The sequence below is a fragment of the Dipodomys spectabilis genome, unplaced genomic scaffold, assembly GCF_019054845.1.
Source record: "Dipodomys spectabilis isolate Male_0828 unplaced genomic scaffold, ASM1905484v1 ptg000001l, whole genome shotgun sequence".
NCBI lineage: Eukaryota > Metazoa > Chordata > Mammalia > Rodentia > Heteromyidae > Dipodomys > Dipodomys spectabilis.
Window position 1 is genome coordinate 24,466,925 of NW_024870678.1, and position 17,086 is coordinate 24,484,010.

Genomic DNA, 17,086 nt, shown 5'->3' on the forward strand with positions numbered 1-17,086 from the left:
CGCTGTCGGAAAGATCATATTTAGCGTCCCCATTGCAACGGCCTCCCTTTATCACGTCCGATTTCTGCGTCATAAAGCCTACAGTGAAAACGGTCAGCCATGACGACTCCTTTCTACTCCCGCTGGAGTAAGAGCTGAACGTACAGCGGCACAATGCGGAGCACACGGTGCGAGTCCGGAGAGACGTTCCCGGAGCAGGAAGGGGCGGGGCCATGCGTCATAGAGGCGCCGCCTCCTCGATCACTTCCGTAAACAAAGGGCGCTGTGGAGGCTCCAGGAACGTGAGCGGAGCCCAGTTGCAGCCGCGGCCGTGGCCTCCGAGACTGTGGGAAATTTGCAGGTTGTGGAGAGGGACCCGAACCCCCTTCTTCTTCGGGTATGTAGTGGAAGTGGATCTCCTCCTTTAAGCCCTTCCACCACCCACCCTGCTGGGAGCTGGGTGGTGTGGGGTCGTGGCATGGGCGAATCGGATGATGGGATGAGGCCGCGCCCGGCCCTGCTCGGAAGACCTGACCTGCTTCGGAGTCCGTGCCCGAGTAAGTAGCCGCCGGCCGTGGCCGGAGGGGTCCCGGACGCTTGGTGTACAGGAACGCTTTCGGCGATCCATGACACTTGCAACTTAACCAAAACGAGGCTCTGGCCCCTCAGAGCAGCGTACGTCAGGCTATCGAGTGTTTTGTTTGTTTCTTTGCTTGGATTTTTTCCCTTTTTTTACCCCTTGTATTACCAGACGTGTATTCGCATCTTTAAATTGGAAGGCCAGTTGTTAATATGTATCAAAATTCACACTGATTTTTATTATTATTCTTTTGCGGTGATGACACTGGAATGAGAATTCAGAGCCTTAAAGTTGCAGTGCAGGTGCTCTGCCACTTGAGTCATGCCTCCAGCACCCCGTTGCCTTTTAATTTTGATTTCTAGTGGGTGTTGGAGCAGCCATAACACGATTTGTTTTGTTTTTTAAAATTCTTCTTAAAGAAAATATTGTCACCCTGGTCCTAAGTGAATTCGTTGGTATCTGGAAGTGGAAGCTATGCATTAGATCCTTTCCCAGAAAGCCTTTTTATTTTTTTGCAGGTATCATAGGTTTGGCTGTGACAGCCAATCTGAGCCCAGTGGCTTAAGTTTCCTTGCTTATGTGCCGAGTGCAGAGAGGAAAAAAGCCCTTAAGTATTTTCAGAGTGGTTGAAATGGGTTTGGATTTTTCTGAAAAGTCATTTGATTAAGTTGATGCTATTTTTTAGAAAGACCTACTGTTCCTAAGGCAATTTACAATCCAATGAGTTGAATGACCATGTAAATATCTTATGGTACTTGAATCATGGAGTCAAGGGGAAAAAAAACCCAGATTTGGTGGTACACAGAATTTAACCCAATGAACAAATAATAAAGAAATGGAAAAAGATAACAACACCCATTGGGAGTTATGAAAATAATGGTAAATACATGAAATAAGATACTGTGATAAATAGAAGGTTTTAAACATATTCTCCATGGACTGGCTATCTGTAACTAGTGCTACTCTTTCTACCTTTCTTTCTTTCCCTTCTTTCTTTCTTTCTTTTCCTTCCTTCCTTCCTTCCTTTCTTTCTTTTTTTTTCTTTCTTCCTTTCTTTCTTTCTTCTCTCCCTCCCTCCCTTCCTTTTTTGAGACAGGGTCTTGTTGTGTCCTTAAACTTTGAATCCTTTTTCTTCAAACTCCTGAATATTTGGATTAGAGGCATGTACCACCACCTGCCATTGACCTCTTTAATTCTGAATACTCTTTGGATCTGTGAAATGGGTCTTCAAACCACTTATATTGTTGCATATTATAGCATACATATGTAAATAACTGTATTTTCTTATTTAGGTGTTAAGAAACTGGCCTTGGTTCAGCAAAGAACTTGAAATGGAAGAGCGAAAGGTGAAGAGGAGGAGTCCTAAATCTTTTAGTGCCCACTCCACTCAGGTTAATGCCAAAAAAAATGCCATTCCAGTGAGCAAAAGCACAGGGTTTTCAAATCCTGCCTCACAATCAACTTCCCAGCGACCAAAGTTAAAAAGGTGAATTCTTTCACAGTAAAATGTTATTTATTGCCAAACCATCTTTTTATAATGCTCTATTTTTAAATTTTTTTTTTTTTTTTTTTGGTCCGGTCATGGGGCCTGAACTCTGGGCCTAGGCACTGTCCTTCAGCTCTTCAGCTTAAGGCTAGCGCTCTGCCACTTGAGCCACAGTGCCACTTCTGGCTTTTTTCTTTTTGTTTATGTGGTACTGAGGAATCGAACCCAGGGCCTCATGCATGCAAGGCAAGTGCTCTACCACTGAGCCACCTTCCCAGCCCTATTTTTAAATTAAAAAAAAAAAATTTACCGGTCATGGAGCTTGAACTCTGGGCCTGGGTGCTGTCCCTCAGCTCTTCAGCTCAAGGCTAGCGCTCTACCACTTGAGCCATAGCACCACTTCCAGCTTTCTCTGCTTATGTGGTGCTGAGGAATTGAACCCAGGGCCTCATGCATGCCAGGCAGGTGCTCTACCACTGAGCCACCTTCCCAGCCCTTTTTTTTGTGTGTGTGTGCCAATCATGGGACTTGACCTCAGGGTTCGAGTACTGTCCCTAAATTTTGTTGTTTTTTTTTTCCTTTCCTCTTACCACTTGAACCTCCTGTTTTTTTGATAGTTTATTGGAGATAAGAGTCCCATAGACTTTCTTCCTGGGCTGGCTTTGGACTGCAGTCCTCAGCTCTTAGCCTCCCAAGTAGCTAAGGACTACAAGTATGAGCCACCAGTGCTCAACTCTTGACTTTTTTTTTTCCTTCCTGTTGGTTGTGGGCTTCAACTCTGGGCCTGGGTGCTGTCCCTCAGCTCTTCAGCTCAAGATGATCACTCTACCACTTGAACCATAGTGCCATTCAGGTTTCTGGTGGCTAATTGGAGATGAGTCTGCTCAGGCTTGCTTTGAACCACTGTCCTCAGATCTCAGTCTTCTAAGTAGCTAGGATTACAGGAGTGAGCCATTGGCACCTGGCTTAGAATTAGATTTTGAATAAGGTTGTTATTGGTAGAAAAAGAAGTTCAAGATGTATATGGGTTTCCTTTGAATAAATTATTAGAAAAGGATTTTTCTGGAAGAGTTTAATGTAGAATCAGGTTTTGAATCAAGTTATTGTTGGTAGAAAAAGAAATCCTAGGGGCTGGGAAGGTGGCTCAGTGGTAGAGCATTTGCCTTGCATGCATGAGGCCCTGGGTTCGATTCCCCAGCACCACATAAGCAAAAAAGAAAAAAGCCAGAAGTGGCGCTGTGGCTCAAGTGCTAGCCTTGAGCTGAAGAGCTGAGGGACAGCGCCCAGGCCCAGAGTTCAGGCCCCACGACCTGACCCCCCCCCCCCCCAAAAAAAAAGAGAATAAAAAGAAATCCAAGGGGGAATGATGGTGTATATGTGTAACCCCATCTGCTTGGGAGTCCATTGGAGGAAGACTGAGAATTCTAAGCCAACCTGGGATACATAGTTACACCCTGTCTTAAAAAATGCCTAATTCTAGCTAGTCAGGAAGCTAAGATCTGAGGATCACAGTTGAAAGCCAGCCTGGGCAGAAAAGTCCCTGTGAGACTTTTGCCTCCAATTAACCATTCAAAACCTGGAAGTGGAAGTGTGGCCCAAAGTGGTAGAGTGCTACTCTTGAGCAAAAGAGCTCAGGTACAGTGTCTAGGCCCCACAACCTGAAAAAAAAACGCCAAGAGATTTCAAAGGTGAAAATCATTCTTTTCTCTAAATAGTTGTTTGTTTCTTGGATTATGTATTCCTTTGAATTTTGAGAGGATCTTTTACCATCCTTCTGCCTTCACCTCCCAAGAGCTGAGATTATAGTGGCACACCACCATGTTTGATTTGAGTGTGGGCTTCCTGAGCTGGATTTATGTTGATTGCTACCATGTGATTGACAGCATTTAAAATGAGTTCTGCACACATCGTCATTTCATTCTGTGCTTTTAAAAATTGTTACTTGTTTTAATGTGAAGTGAGACAGTGGGACATAATAAACATGAGAGTAAGAATAAACAGGACTTGATTTTATCTTTTGAAGTTGTTTCCTTTTTTTTGAGAGAGTTATTAAATGATGAACTGACAGATTTTTTTTTTTTTGTTGGCCATGGGGTTTGAACTCTGGGCCTCTGGGCACTGTCCCTCAGCTCTTCAGCTCAAGGCAAGCACTTTACCACTTGAGCCAAGTGCCACTACAGTTTTCTGGTGGTTTATTGGAGATAAGAGTCTCACGAACTTTCCTGCCTGGGCTGGCTTTGAACAGTGATCCTCAGATCTCAGCCTCCTGAGTAGCTAGGATTACAGGCGTGAGCCACCAGCACCAGGCCCAGAGGAACACTTCTAAGAAGACCACTGGTGAACTTCTTTTTTTTTTTTTCCGGTCTTGGGGCCTGAACGCTGGGCCTGGGCGCTGTCCCTCAGCTCTTCAGCTCAAGGCTAGTGCTCTACCACTTGAGCCATAGCGCCACTTCCAGTTTTTTCTGCTTATGTGGTGCTGCGGAATTGAACCCAGGGCCTCATGCATGCAAGGCAAGCGCTCTACCACTGAGCCACCTTCCCAGCCCTCAGGCAGCACTTTGTACAGCAAGGTACAGACTGTACTTTGTGAAGAACTATTCCCCACATACTGTCAATAGCTTGTTCTAAATTTCCTTTTCTTTTTTATGATATACATTGGTTGTAAAGGGCTGGGGAACTCACTGTGACAAATGCATTCCAATCAATCTCACCCCCTTATTTCCTTAATCACTTTCTGTGTGTGTGAGCTGGCACCCATGTCTAGTACTGAGGCTCAAACTCAAGCCCTAGACGTTGTCCTTTAGCTTTTTTGATCAATGCTGGTATCCTACCACTTGAGTCACAGTTCCACTGATGGCTTTTTGGTTCTTAATTGGCGATAAGAATCTCATGGAGCTCAGCACCGGTAGCTCACACCTGTAATCCTAGCTACTCAGGAGGCTGAGATCTGAGGATCATGGTTCAAAGCCAGCTGGAGTAGGAAAGTCTGTGACAGTCGTTATCTCCAATAAACCACCAGAAAACCAGAAGTGGTGCTGTGGCCTAAGTGGTAGAGTGCTTGCCTTGAGCTGAAGAGTTGAGGGCAGTGCCCAGGCCCAGAGTTCAAACCCCATGGCCAACAAAAAAAAAAAAAAGAAGAATCTCATGGACTTTCCTGCTCAGGCTCCTAAATGGCTAGGATTACAGGCATGAGTGGCCCCAGGACCTTAACTACTTCTTGAAACTATTTTACCAGGTGTATTTTCACACAAGAACACAAACTGCTTGGATCATAATACAATCTTATTCATCCACCCTTGTTACCCCAATCTCTTCACTGGTTTACATCTCCTCAGAAGAAACTTTTTAACTTTGCTGTCATTTTTTTTTAGTGTGTATTAAAATTGTACCAAAGGGTTTCACAGTGGTTTCTAAAATCAGAGGAGTTGTTAGTTTCTTGTGCCCTGTCCTTTCTGGGGGGGATATATCCATGTATCTCATTTATCCTTATTTTGGTGAGGAGAGCTGTAGGAAGGCTGTTTTCATTCAACACTATGTAAAAATTGAGTATTGAATGCATATATGACTCAAGATATATAGTATACATTGGATTGTAAATACAAAACACAACTTCCCTCTTGGTTTTTAACCATTATTTGTTAACCCTTCACATAATGCCTATAGCAAGCCTTCCAGCTGGCCTGGGCTTCATAAACCTCTTTCTGTTCCTATATAACTGTGTACATAGTACCATCACTGAAGTTTTTGAGAGCCTGGTATATGCCTGACATGGTTAATAAGAACAAATTTGGATCTGGGTGCTGGTGGCTCATGCCTATAATCCTAGCTACTTGAGGAGGCTGAGATCTGAGGATTATGGTTTGAAGGCAGCCTAGGCAGGAAAGTTTGTGAGACTTTTTTTAATGGGGGGGGGGGTCAGTTTTGGGGCTTGAATTCAGAGCTGGGCACCCCTGAGCAGTTCAGCACAAGGCTAGTGCTCTACCACTTTAAGCCACAGTACCACTTCTAGTTTTCTGGTGGTTAATTGGAGATAAGAGTTGGACTTTCCTGTCTGGGCTGGCTTTGAACCTGGATCCTCAGTTCTTAGCCTCCTGAGTAGCTAGGATTACAGGTGTGAACCACTTACTTCTAATAAACTACTCAGAAGTGGTGTAGTGGCTCAAGTGGTAGAGTGCTAGCCTTGAGAACAAAGAGGCTCAGGGACAGACCAGGTCCTGAAGCCTGGCAAATAAAACAAAACCAACCAATTAGTTCATAGAATGGTTCTAAAAGGCCTTCCTGGGGAGACAGCTCTTAAACTGAAACTTGGTGGATGTGTGGGTAGAAACTACCTAGCAAAATAGGGAGTGGGGTTTGAGGATTCAGATGCAACCACAGATTCAACATGTAAGATAGAGAATGGCTCTATAGGAAACTGGAAACAATGACTAGAGATTCCAAGGGGAAGACAGGGTTTCTTAAGTATACTGGGCTTTATCCAGCATGCTACTAAAGGATTTAAGTTCTATAAGTTATATGATCTGATTTTGCTTTTTAGAAGTGTAGTTGGCTGCCTTGTGAAAAGGAAAGGGGGATGAGACCCCACACACAGAGGCAAGAAAGCTGTTTGGGAAGGTATTGGAGTCTTTAGGTCACAGGATGGTGGCAGTGGCAAAGAGAACTAGGGAGATGAGTAATTTATGAGTAATCAGGAGGACTTTATGAGTCCATGTGGGGCCTGGAGAAGATGGAGAGTCAGGGATGATAAGAGGTTTTCTGTTCCCTGTCATACAGTGATTATGAATTAAAAAGTCTCCTTAAACAAATACTACTTGCATAATGTCTGCCCAGAGCAGGAACCCCATAATCACAGAGAATTACTGCTAGTTCAGAGTAACATTTAAGAGGGGAAAGTTTGTAAGATGTTTTACTGAGAAATGAAATAAGAGATGTAGACTAGTAAAAAGACCTAACAATTTCCATTTCAATTGTTGGAAGTCTAGTAAATTAGCATATTATATAAATATGCTAATGAAAAATTCTGAGTCTTAGTGATTATATTTGATACAAATGTATGAAAAGCAATCATAGATTTTTTTGGGGGGGGGGTCTAGTTGTGGGGCCTGAACTCTGGGCTTGGGCGCTGTCCCTCAGCATTTCAGCTCAAGGCTAGTGCTCTACCACTTGAGCCACAGCGCCACTTCCGGCTTTTTTTCTTTTTGCTTATGTGGTGCTGAGGAATCGAACCCAGGGCCTCAGGCATGCAAGGCAAGCACTCTACCACTGAACCACCATCCCAGCCCAATCACAGATTTTTTTTTGCACTGTTCTTTATTTCTGACTTGAGGTTACTAATTCTATTTGATATTGACTTTATTCTTGTTTCTTGTTTTTTAAGAATAAGTTCATTAATTCACTTAGGAAATAAGCAGAAGTTTGATCTGGAACCTTCTGGAAAAGATGTAAGTAAATCCAATTGCATCATCTTTGCAGAGTTCTGAAAGAGAAGAGCAAACCTCAGGGTGGAGAAGGGAAGGGTGCCCAGGCTACCCCTATCCAGCACTCCTTCCTCACTGACGTCTCGGATGTGCAGGAGATGGAGCGGGGGCTTCTCAGTCTCCTCAATGATTTCCACTCTGGTAAACTTCAAGCATTTGGTAAGCAAGAAGTATTTCTCTTTACTGTTTTTTTTTTTCCTTTCAGATGTTTGCATCCTTTTTTCTGCATGAATTTTTTTTCTTTTTGCTAATCCTGGGGTTTGTCCTTGAGATACTTTTGCTTGAGACTAGTGCTTTACTATTTGAGCCAGAGCTCCACTTCTGACTTTTTAGTGGTTAATTGGAGATGCATCTCACAGATTTTCCTGCCAGGGCTGCTTTGAACTCTGATCCTCAGATTTCAGCCTTCTGAGTAGGTAGGGTGACAGGGGTGAGCCACTGGCCTCCAGTTTCTTTTTTTTCTTGTCATGGGCCTTGAATTTGGGGCATGGGTGCTGTCCCTGAGCTCTTCAACTCAAGGCAAGCACTCTACCACTTTGAGCCACAGTGCTACTTCCAGTTTCCTGGTGATTAATTGGAGATGAGTCTCACAGACTCTCCTGCCCAGGCTGGCTTTGAACCATGATCCTCAGAACTCAGCCATCTGAGTAGCTAGTATTACAGTCATGAGCCACCAGTGCCTGGCATTTTTTTTTAATCATTCAGGTACTAGGGCTTATTGAATTCATGGCCTGGGCATGCTATACTTCCTTTAGCTTTTCAGCTCAAGGATGGGATTCTGCTACTTGAGGCATTGTGCTACTTGGGCTACATCTCTACTTCTGGCTTTTTATGGGTTAGAGATGAATATGATGGACTTTTTTTGCTTTGGCTAGCTTTGAGCTGTAATCGTAGATCTTAGCCTCTAAAATGCTAGGATTACAGAGTAGTGAGCTGCTGACGTCCAGCTTGTTCTGCCTTTTTTTTTTTTTGTCATTCATGGAGCTTGAACTCTGGGCCTGGGTGCTGTCTCTGAGCTCTTCAGCTCAAGGCTAGCACTCTACCCCTAGAGCCACAGCACCACTTCCAGTTTTTGGGTGGTTAATTGGAGATAAGAGTCTTTTGGGTTTTGCTGCCTGGGCTGGCTTTGAACTGCAATCCTCAGCTCTCAGCCTCCTAAGTAGCTAGGATTACAGGCGGGAGCCACCAGTGCCTGGCTTGTTCTGCCTTTTTAAAGAACAAAAGGGCCCGGTGACTCACGCCTGTAATCCTAGCTACTCAGGAGGCTGAGATCTGAGGATCACGGTTCAAAGCCAGCCCGGGCAAGAAAGTCCGTGAAACTCTTAGCTCCAATAACCACCAGAAAACTAGAAATGGCGCTGTAGCTCAAGTGGTAGAGTGCTCGCCTTGATCTGAAGAGCTGAGGGACAACGGTCAGGCTCAGAGTTCAAGCCCCATGACCAACAAAAATAAATATATAAAAAATAAAAAAAATTAAGAACAAAAGGCTAGGAATGTGGCTTAGTGGTAGAGTGCTTGCTAGCAAACATAAAGCCCTGAGTTCAAATCCTCAGTATCACATAAACAGAAAAAGTGCTAGCCTTGAGCGAAAGAATCCCAGGGAAAAAACAAAACAAAACAAAACAAAAAAATAAAAACAAGCCCAACCTCTAGTTCAAATGACAGGACTGGCAAAACACACACACACACACACACACACACACACACACATACACACACACAGGCACAAAATGTAATGATCTTTGATTTAACTGTTAAGGGATATAATTTGCCTTCTGTAGATAAAAAGACATTGCAGAAGATGTCATGTATATGAATTATTTTCTCTAGTCAGTCAAAAATTTAAGATCTTTCCATGAACAATTATATACAACTGATCTAGAATGTTACATTGTTTTATAATGTGCTTTATAAATATTATTTGTATTTCCTAAAGGAGGAATACATAACTGCTTATAAGAACTCATAAAGATTCTTTTGTTGGTTTTGAACAGGGGCTTGAACTTAGGGTGTCACTCAAGGCTGGCACTCTGCCACTTGGAGTCACAGCTTCACTTCCAGCTTTTGGGTGGATAATTGGAGAAAAGTCTCACAGACTTTCCTGCCCAGGTTGGCTTCAAACCATGATCCTTAGATTTCAGCCTCCTGAGTAGTTAGGATTGCAAATGTAGACACTGGTACCTTGCCAAAATTTGATTTGATTTGTTTCAAAACAGATTTAGGAAGATTTGAGTTTGTGGCCAGCTGTGAAGTAAAGGGAGGCACTATCACAAAAACATTGATTTGTAACTATCCACAGAAAATTATATGATCATTAACAATCCAATTTATACACAGAAGAAAATAAATTTCTTTCAAAGCACCTAGAGTTTAAGAGCTGCTCCCAATGATTAAGTTTTAGCATTACTCTTTACTAATATCTGAATGTTCCTTAGGAAACGAGTGTTCCATAGAACAGATGGAGCATGTCCGAGGAATGCAGGAGAAGTTAGCTCGCTTGAATTTGGAGCTTTATGGGGAGTTAGAGGAACTTCCTGAGGACAAGAGGAAAGCAGCCAGTGATGCCAATCTGGACAGGCTGCTGTCTGATGTGAGTAGAGTTGTTTTACTCTATTCTTTCTTCTTTTCTTTTCTTTTTTTTTTTTTTTTTTTTGTCAGTCATGGGGCCTGAACTCTGGGCCTGGGCGCTGTCCCTCAGCTCTTCAGCTCAAGGCCAGTGCTCTACCACTTGAGCCACAGCACTACTTCCAGTTTTTTTTGTTGATGTGGTGCTGAGGAATCAAACCCAGGGCTCCATGCATGCTAGGCAAGCACTCTACCACTGAGCCACATTCCCAGCCCAAGGTGTATCCCAGGCTGCTTTTGAAACTGTGATTGTCCTGCCTCATCCTCCTCGTTGATTACTGGCATGTGCCACCACAGCTGGCTCTAACCATCTTTTAACATAGCTTTTTAAATTGCCCTCTCAGTGACAATAATCTTTAAAACCTCTATGAATTGCAAGAACGTTAGGCAGGCATTCTACCACTTGAACCATGTTCTCAGCCGTGGGTTTGATTCTTCAGTACTGGAAGTAGTGCTGTGGCTCAAGTGGTAGAGTGCTGGCCTTGAACAAAAGAAACCCAGGGACAGTGTCCAGGCCCTGAGTTCAAGTCCCCAGGATTGGCAAAAAAAAAAAAATATTATAACTACGCATGGTTTTTGGAGGGTGTGTGCGTGTGTGCGTGTGTGCGTGTGTGTGTGTGTGTGTGTGTGTGTGTGTGTGTGTGTGCGTGCGCGTACGCGTGCACTAGTCCTGGAGTTTGAACTTCAGGCCTCACGTTCTTTCTTGCTTGGGTTTTTCACTTACAGCTAGTACTGTTCCCCTTAAGCCACACCTCCTCTTCTGGCTTTTTACTGGTTAATTAGAGCTAAGAGTCTCTTGGATTTATCTGTATGGCTGGCTTTGAACTGTAATTGTCAGATCTTAGCCTTCTGAGTAGCTAGGATTATAGGCCTGAGCTGCTGGCACCCAGCTAAAAATCCAGTTTTTATCATTTGTTTCCATTCTAGTATATTCTTTCATAAATACTAAAGCTACTTTATAATTATTTGTGAAATGTAATATCCTAGCCTGAAAATATTTTGCAAGTATTTTTTTAGTAGTTTACTCTGTGATTTAAAGAGAGCTTAAATGAGAAATTATTTTAAAATATATAGTTAACAATGACCCACTTGTATTCTAATAAACATAAAAATTATTGTTTCTTTTGTGTTTCAGTTAGAAGAACTGAATTCTTCAATGTATCCTTTATCTACTATCAACAGTGAGAAGTTTGTGATATTTATGCTTTTGGATGAGTGATCCCTACTCTATTATGTTTATTGGGGCCCTTTCTCTTCTTTTTTAGTTTCCTTAGAGAATTTTCTCATTGCTTTGAATGAGGAAATCTTTTTTCTGGTTTGTTCTACTTTGCTTTATGTTTTTGATTTTTTGGGGGGGGAAGGTCCGGTTGTGGGGCCTGAACTCTGGGCCTGGGCACTGTCCCTCAGCTCTTCAGCTCAAGGCTAGTGCTCTACCAATTAAGCCACAGCACCACTTCCGGCTTTTTTCTTTTTTGCTTATATTGTGCTGAGGAATCGAACCCAGGGCCTCATGCATGCAAGGCAAGCACTCTACCACTGAGCCACCTTCCCAGCCCCTGCTTTGTTTTTTGAAAAATCTTTTTTTTTTTTTTCCAGGGCTGAGGACCGAACCCAGGACCTTGTGCGTGCCGGGCGGGTGCCCTTCCGCTGGGCTAAACCCCCAGCCCCATGTTTTTTGAAAACCTTAAACAAATTTAATTTTTTTTCATTGTGACATTTCTACATATGCATACACTGTATTTTAGTCAATCACCCATCTGTATTCCTACCATTTTTCTTGCCCCTCTCTCCTCTTCCTTTATTATTTTTTAAATCATAAGAATTATGGATTAGGGTGGCTCAGTGGTAGAGTGCTTGCCTAGCATGCATGAGGCCCTGGATTCAATTAAGCAAAAGTTGGATGTGGCACTGTGGCTCAAGTGATAGAGCATTAGCCTTGAGCTGAATAGCTGAGGAACAGTGCCTAGGCCCATAGTTCAGGCCCCAGGACCAACAAAAAGAAATTATGGATTAGGCTTAGATTTTGATGCTAATTGATAGATGGACATCCAGATGAAATGCATTAAACTAATATTATTATACAGGGTATTATAGGTACATCAAAATGAAAATTATATGTAATTGAAGGAATGTTCACCGGACTTGTGAAATGACATTCCATAATTAAGTGTGCTGAGAGTGTTATAAGACTAGCATATGTAGCCTGGTACTGGTGGCTCATGCCTGTAATCCTAACTACTCAGGAGGGTGAGATCTGAGGATCATGGTTCAAAGCCAGCCCAGGCAGGAAAGTCTGTGAGACTCTTATCTCCGATAAACCACTAGAAAACTGGAAGTGGTGCTGTGGCTCAAGCGGTAGAGCGCTCGTCTTGAGCTGAAGAGCACAGGGACAGCGCCCAAGCCCAGAGTTCAAGCCTCACGACCCACAAAAAAAAAAAAAGACTAGCATATGAGAAACCACTTAAGTTATAGGTAGAACAGTCAGGTTTTGATATTTCGAGGCAAAACAATGATTTCAAAAACTTCAAAAAAATTTTTTATGTTGGTCAGTGGGCTTGAACTCTGCACCTGGGTGCTGTCCCTATGCTCTTTAGCTCAAGGCTAGTGCTCTACCACTTGATCCACAGTGCCACTTTCTGTTTTTTTGGTGGTTAATTGGAGATAAGTGTCTTACAGATTTTCCTGCCCAGGCTGGCTTTGAACTATGATCCTCAGATATCAGCCTCCTGAGTAGCGAGGATTATAGGTATGAGCCACTGGCTCAATATGTTTTTGAATATATCAGTAGGCAGGATTGTTAGGACCATAAGAGCAATGACTCCTGCCCACAAGCTAATTTACTTTAAAAAGGAAAATAGCCTCTTGAAACCAAATAATGAGCTGGTTTTAGAGTGGATATTTTTTAAATTTATTTTTTTTTTGTTGTTGTTGGTCGTGGGGCTTGAACTCTGGGCCTGGGTGCTGTCCCTGTGCTCTTCAGCTCAAGGCGAGCACTCTACTATTTGAGCTACAACGCCACTTCCAGTTTTCTGGTGGTTTATTGGAGAGATAAGAGTTTCATGGACTTTCCTGCCCAGGCTGGCTTTGAACCGAGATCCTCAGATCTCAGCCTCCTGCTTAGCTAGGATTACAGGTGTGAGCCACTAGCTCCTGGCTTAAATTTATTTTTATTTGCCATACATTAGTTGCATGTGGGAGGGGTTATTATGATCTTTCTATCCATGCAGATGCCTCTTTTATCATTCTCCCTTTCTCTTGCTTCCTCATTTCTTAGAATAATGCTATCAAGTTTCATTATTTCCATACATGCAACTAAATTAGTTTGACCATATTCCTCCTCATTTACCCCTTCCATTCGGTCTCCCCATTCATTACTGCTGGTGCCCAGTCCCCAACAGAGCCAGTTTTACCTCCTGTCATTTTTTTATTTAGTGTATTCATTATTCCAAGATTCCACATAGGTGCTTCACATGTGTATACATGTTTTAACCCGAATAACCTTCTGTTGTTGTTGACATCTAAATAGGACTTTAAAAATTTGGTTCTGGGGCCTGGGAAGGTGGCTCAGTGGTGGGAGCGCTTGCCTTTCATGCATGAGGCCCTGGGTTCCATTGCTCAGCACCACATAAGCAGAAAAAGCCAGAAGAGGTGCTGTGGCTCAAGTGGTAGAGTGCTAGCCTTGAGCTGAAGAGCTGAGGGACAGTGCCCAGAGTTCAGGCCCCATGACTGACAAAAAAAAAAAAAAAGTTGGTTTAACATTCTGATAATATAACTTTGAACAAATTGTTAACTATCTTAGAGGGTCTTCTGTAATATTGGGTAATGATAAGTATGTGAAAATTTACAAACTATATATAGACTATAAGTTAGTATGATTAATGTATGCTATAATTAATTGCTTAATTGTATAGTAATAAAAATTAAGAAATAAGGAAGTATATACAAATCAGAAATAGCAATCAATAGCCAGTCTTGATGGAAACTTATTGCTTGCTAAATAGGAAGTAGGTACTATGATATTTTGCATTTTGTAGATGAGGATAATAAGGTTTTGTGAGGTCAGATTGGTTTAGGATATTGTCAAGAAAGACTTAGGGGCTAACATTGTTTGAAATGGGAAGCAAGGAGGGAGGGTGATAAATACAATCTTTCTTTAGTATTTTAATATTTGATGTTCATCAGTTCCTTATCTCAAAGATAATTCTTGGGCTGGGAAGGTGGCTCAGTGGTAGAGTGCTTGCCTCACATGCATGAGGCCCTGGGTTCGGTGTCTCAGCATCATATAAACAGAAAAAGCCAGAAGTGGCACTGTGGCTCAAATGGTAGAGCACTAGCCTTGAGCTGAAGAGCTGATGGAGAGTGCCCAGGCCCAGAGTTCAAGCCCCACGACCGACCAAAAAAAAAAAAATTCTAGCTGCAATAAAAATAGTCATGGAGATTCACACCTGTAATTCCAGCACGAGGAAGGTTGAGGCAGGAGGACTGCAAGTTTGAGGCCAGTCGGCTCCTCTCTGGGTATCCCCTCAGACAGACAGACAGACAGACAGACAGACAGATAGATAGATATTGTTTTATTGCAGATAGATTTATTGTAATCTAGAACATACTAAGTAAAATTTTATAAAGCAGTACACTTAATTATTTTTATTTTTTTTGTAAGGCATAAGTTTTAGATATAGTATAGTAGAGCTATAGTATATTATCGATATAGAAATAGCATAGTATAATATAATTGGCTTACTACATCTGGGTCTCCATAGCAACAAAGTAGCTTTCCCTCTAAGCATCTTGCCTTCTCTTTCCCTTTCCTCTCTCTTCCCTTCCCCTCTATACTCTTCCCCCTTTTTTTCTTTGACTTCTCCTGAGAGTAATTTCCCAAAATTTAAAAGAAGTACTCATTACAGAATGAAATCTCCTTAACTGATGAATTCAGACAAAAGCTACACTTGGCAGATGCACAAGACGTTCCTAATACTTCTACCAGCTAAAGTGAAACACAGTTTGCTTTCTTGGGCTTGCGGAGAAGCAGCATTCGTACCTTCAGTAGCTAACTTCAGTAGTAGAATCATCTTCCACACCAGGAATTAAAGTCATTAAAGTGCATTGATTGTTCCCCCTACTGCTTTTAGTACACTTGCTTGCTATAATTCACTGTAACTGGAGGTCAGGGCCTTGGGGAAGGCTTGCTTGGGACATGGAGAGGTCTGAGAGGTCGTGCTGCTGTGCTTTATACTGTTGCCTTACAGGGTTATACTTGAAATGCATTGTGCTAACTGTTCTTGATGGGGCTGGAGGGCACCACCCCTCCCCCAGGGAGATCCTCGGTGGGTGGTGCCCTGACCCACCGCTTCAGTTGTGGTGTAGCAGCCCTGCTTCAGTTTACTTTAGACAATCAGTACACACACAGGTGTGTTTGCCAATGGCCAGTGATGACTAAATGTTAAGTAAGTATTGTGAGATTTGCTATTTTTAATAAAGTGATTGTTTTAAATTAGTCTGTGTTGTCTGTCTGGAAGACCCTATTATCTTCAACTCAGGTTTAGTCTTCAGAAGAAAACTGTTGGTCAACACTGAGGTTTTATAAGTTCCCTGAAATTTCTGTACATTTTGAGCACTTATGGAGGTTATTTAGACTGTGCTTTGAATCCCTATTCTGGCCCTTGACTTTCCTGTACATGTGTGCTGACCCAGATGAGTTGAATTCGTGTATATGTACATGCACACACAAGCATGTGTGCACACATGTTGACAGGGCCTTTTGTTGTTGTTGTTCGTCACAGGGCTTGAACTGTGGGGACTGGGCGCTGTCCCTAAGCTCTTTCACTCAAGGCTAGCACTCTTCCACTTTGAGCCACAGTGCTACTTCTGTTTTATCTGGTGGTTAACTGCAGATAAGAATCCTCAAAAGACCCCACATAGAGCTCCCCTATGACCCAGCAATCCCACTTTTGAGCATTTACCCGAATGATAACAAACAAGACCGTACTAAAGCTACCAGCACAACTATGTTTATTACAGCATCATTCACCATAGCTAAGATATGGAACCAACTAAGATGCCCCTCAGTAGATGAATGGATCAAGAAAATGTGATATATATATATATATATACACACACACACATACATACATACACAATGGAATTCTACGCCTCCATCAGAAAGAATAACATTGTCCCATGTGTTAGGAAAGACTTGGAAAAATTATATTAAGTGAAGTAAGCCAGGTCCAAAGAAACATAGGTCCCATGGTTTCCCTTATTTGAAATAACTAGTATATGTCTGAGTCAAGCAGAAATAGATAAGTTGATGTTAGGTGAAATGAACCCCCAGATAAGGACTCAAATGGTTTTTCTTTTCTTGCTATTGTTTCTGACACATTTAGAAGATATTTCTTTGTTGCTTTGTAGGTCCCTCCCCCACAGTATAACCCCTGTTTTCACTGTATTTGATGTTGGTATAATTTGTGGAGGGAAAGGGAAAAAAACTGTTTAAATAGGGATACAGGTGGACCCATTGCAACAATGAGATGTACAAGACGTTATGTCCCAAAATGAACTTTACAACTTTGGTGCGGGAGTGGGGGTGTGTGGTGGGAATGAGATGGGGGTGGGGTGGGGGGGAGATGGAAAGGGAAGGGGAATGGTAAGGGGAAACAAAGGAGGAGGCAACAATGCTTGATAAGAAATGTACTCATTACCTTGCTCATGTAATTGTAACCCCTCTGTACAGTATTTTCACAATAAAAAAAAGTCACAGACTTTCTTGCCTAGGCTGGCTTTGAACTGTGATCCTCAGATCTTAGCCTCCTGAGTAGCTAGGATTATAGGATTATAGCATCCCTCTGGTGGCTTCTATGTTCAAGGCTGGTGCTCTACTACTTGAGCCACACCTCCACTTCGTTTTTTGCTGGATAATTTGAAAGAGTCTCTTGGACTTCA

At 42.5% G+C, this 17,086-nt stretch overlaps 1 protein-coding gene across 2 annotated transcripts; it reads left to right on the plus strand.

Annotated features, from left to right (window-relative positions):
- The first annotated feature begins 241 nt into the window (after positions 1 to 241).
- Positions 242 to 15,641, plus strand: Ccdc28a (coiled-coil domain containing 28A). Of its 2 annotated transcripts, none has more exons than XM_042684596.1 (6): positions 242 to 376; positions 1,852 to 2,045; positions 7,518 to 7,681; positions 9,958 to 10,112; positions 11,283 to 11,305; positions 15,081 to 15,641. In XM_042684596.1, exons 2-6 carry the CDS (start codon positions 1,891 to 1,893, stop codon positions 15,133 to 15,135), a joined length of 552 nt encoding a protein of 183 aa, XP_042540530.1. In that variant the 5' UTR covers positions 242 to 376; positions 1,852 to 1,890; the 3' UTR covers positions 15,136 to 15,641. The 2 variants fall into 2 exon arrangements, with proteins under 2 accessions (XP_042540530.1, XP_042540455.1); XM_042684521.1 differs by having other exon boundaries at positions 283 to 536.
- The last annotated feature ends 1,445 nt before the right edge of the window (positions 15,642 to 17,086 follow it).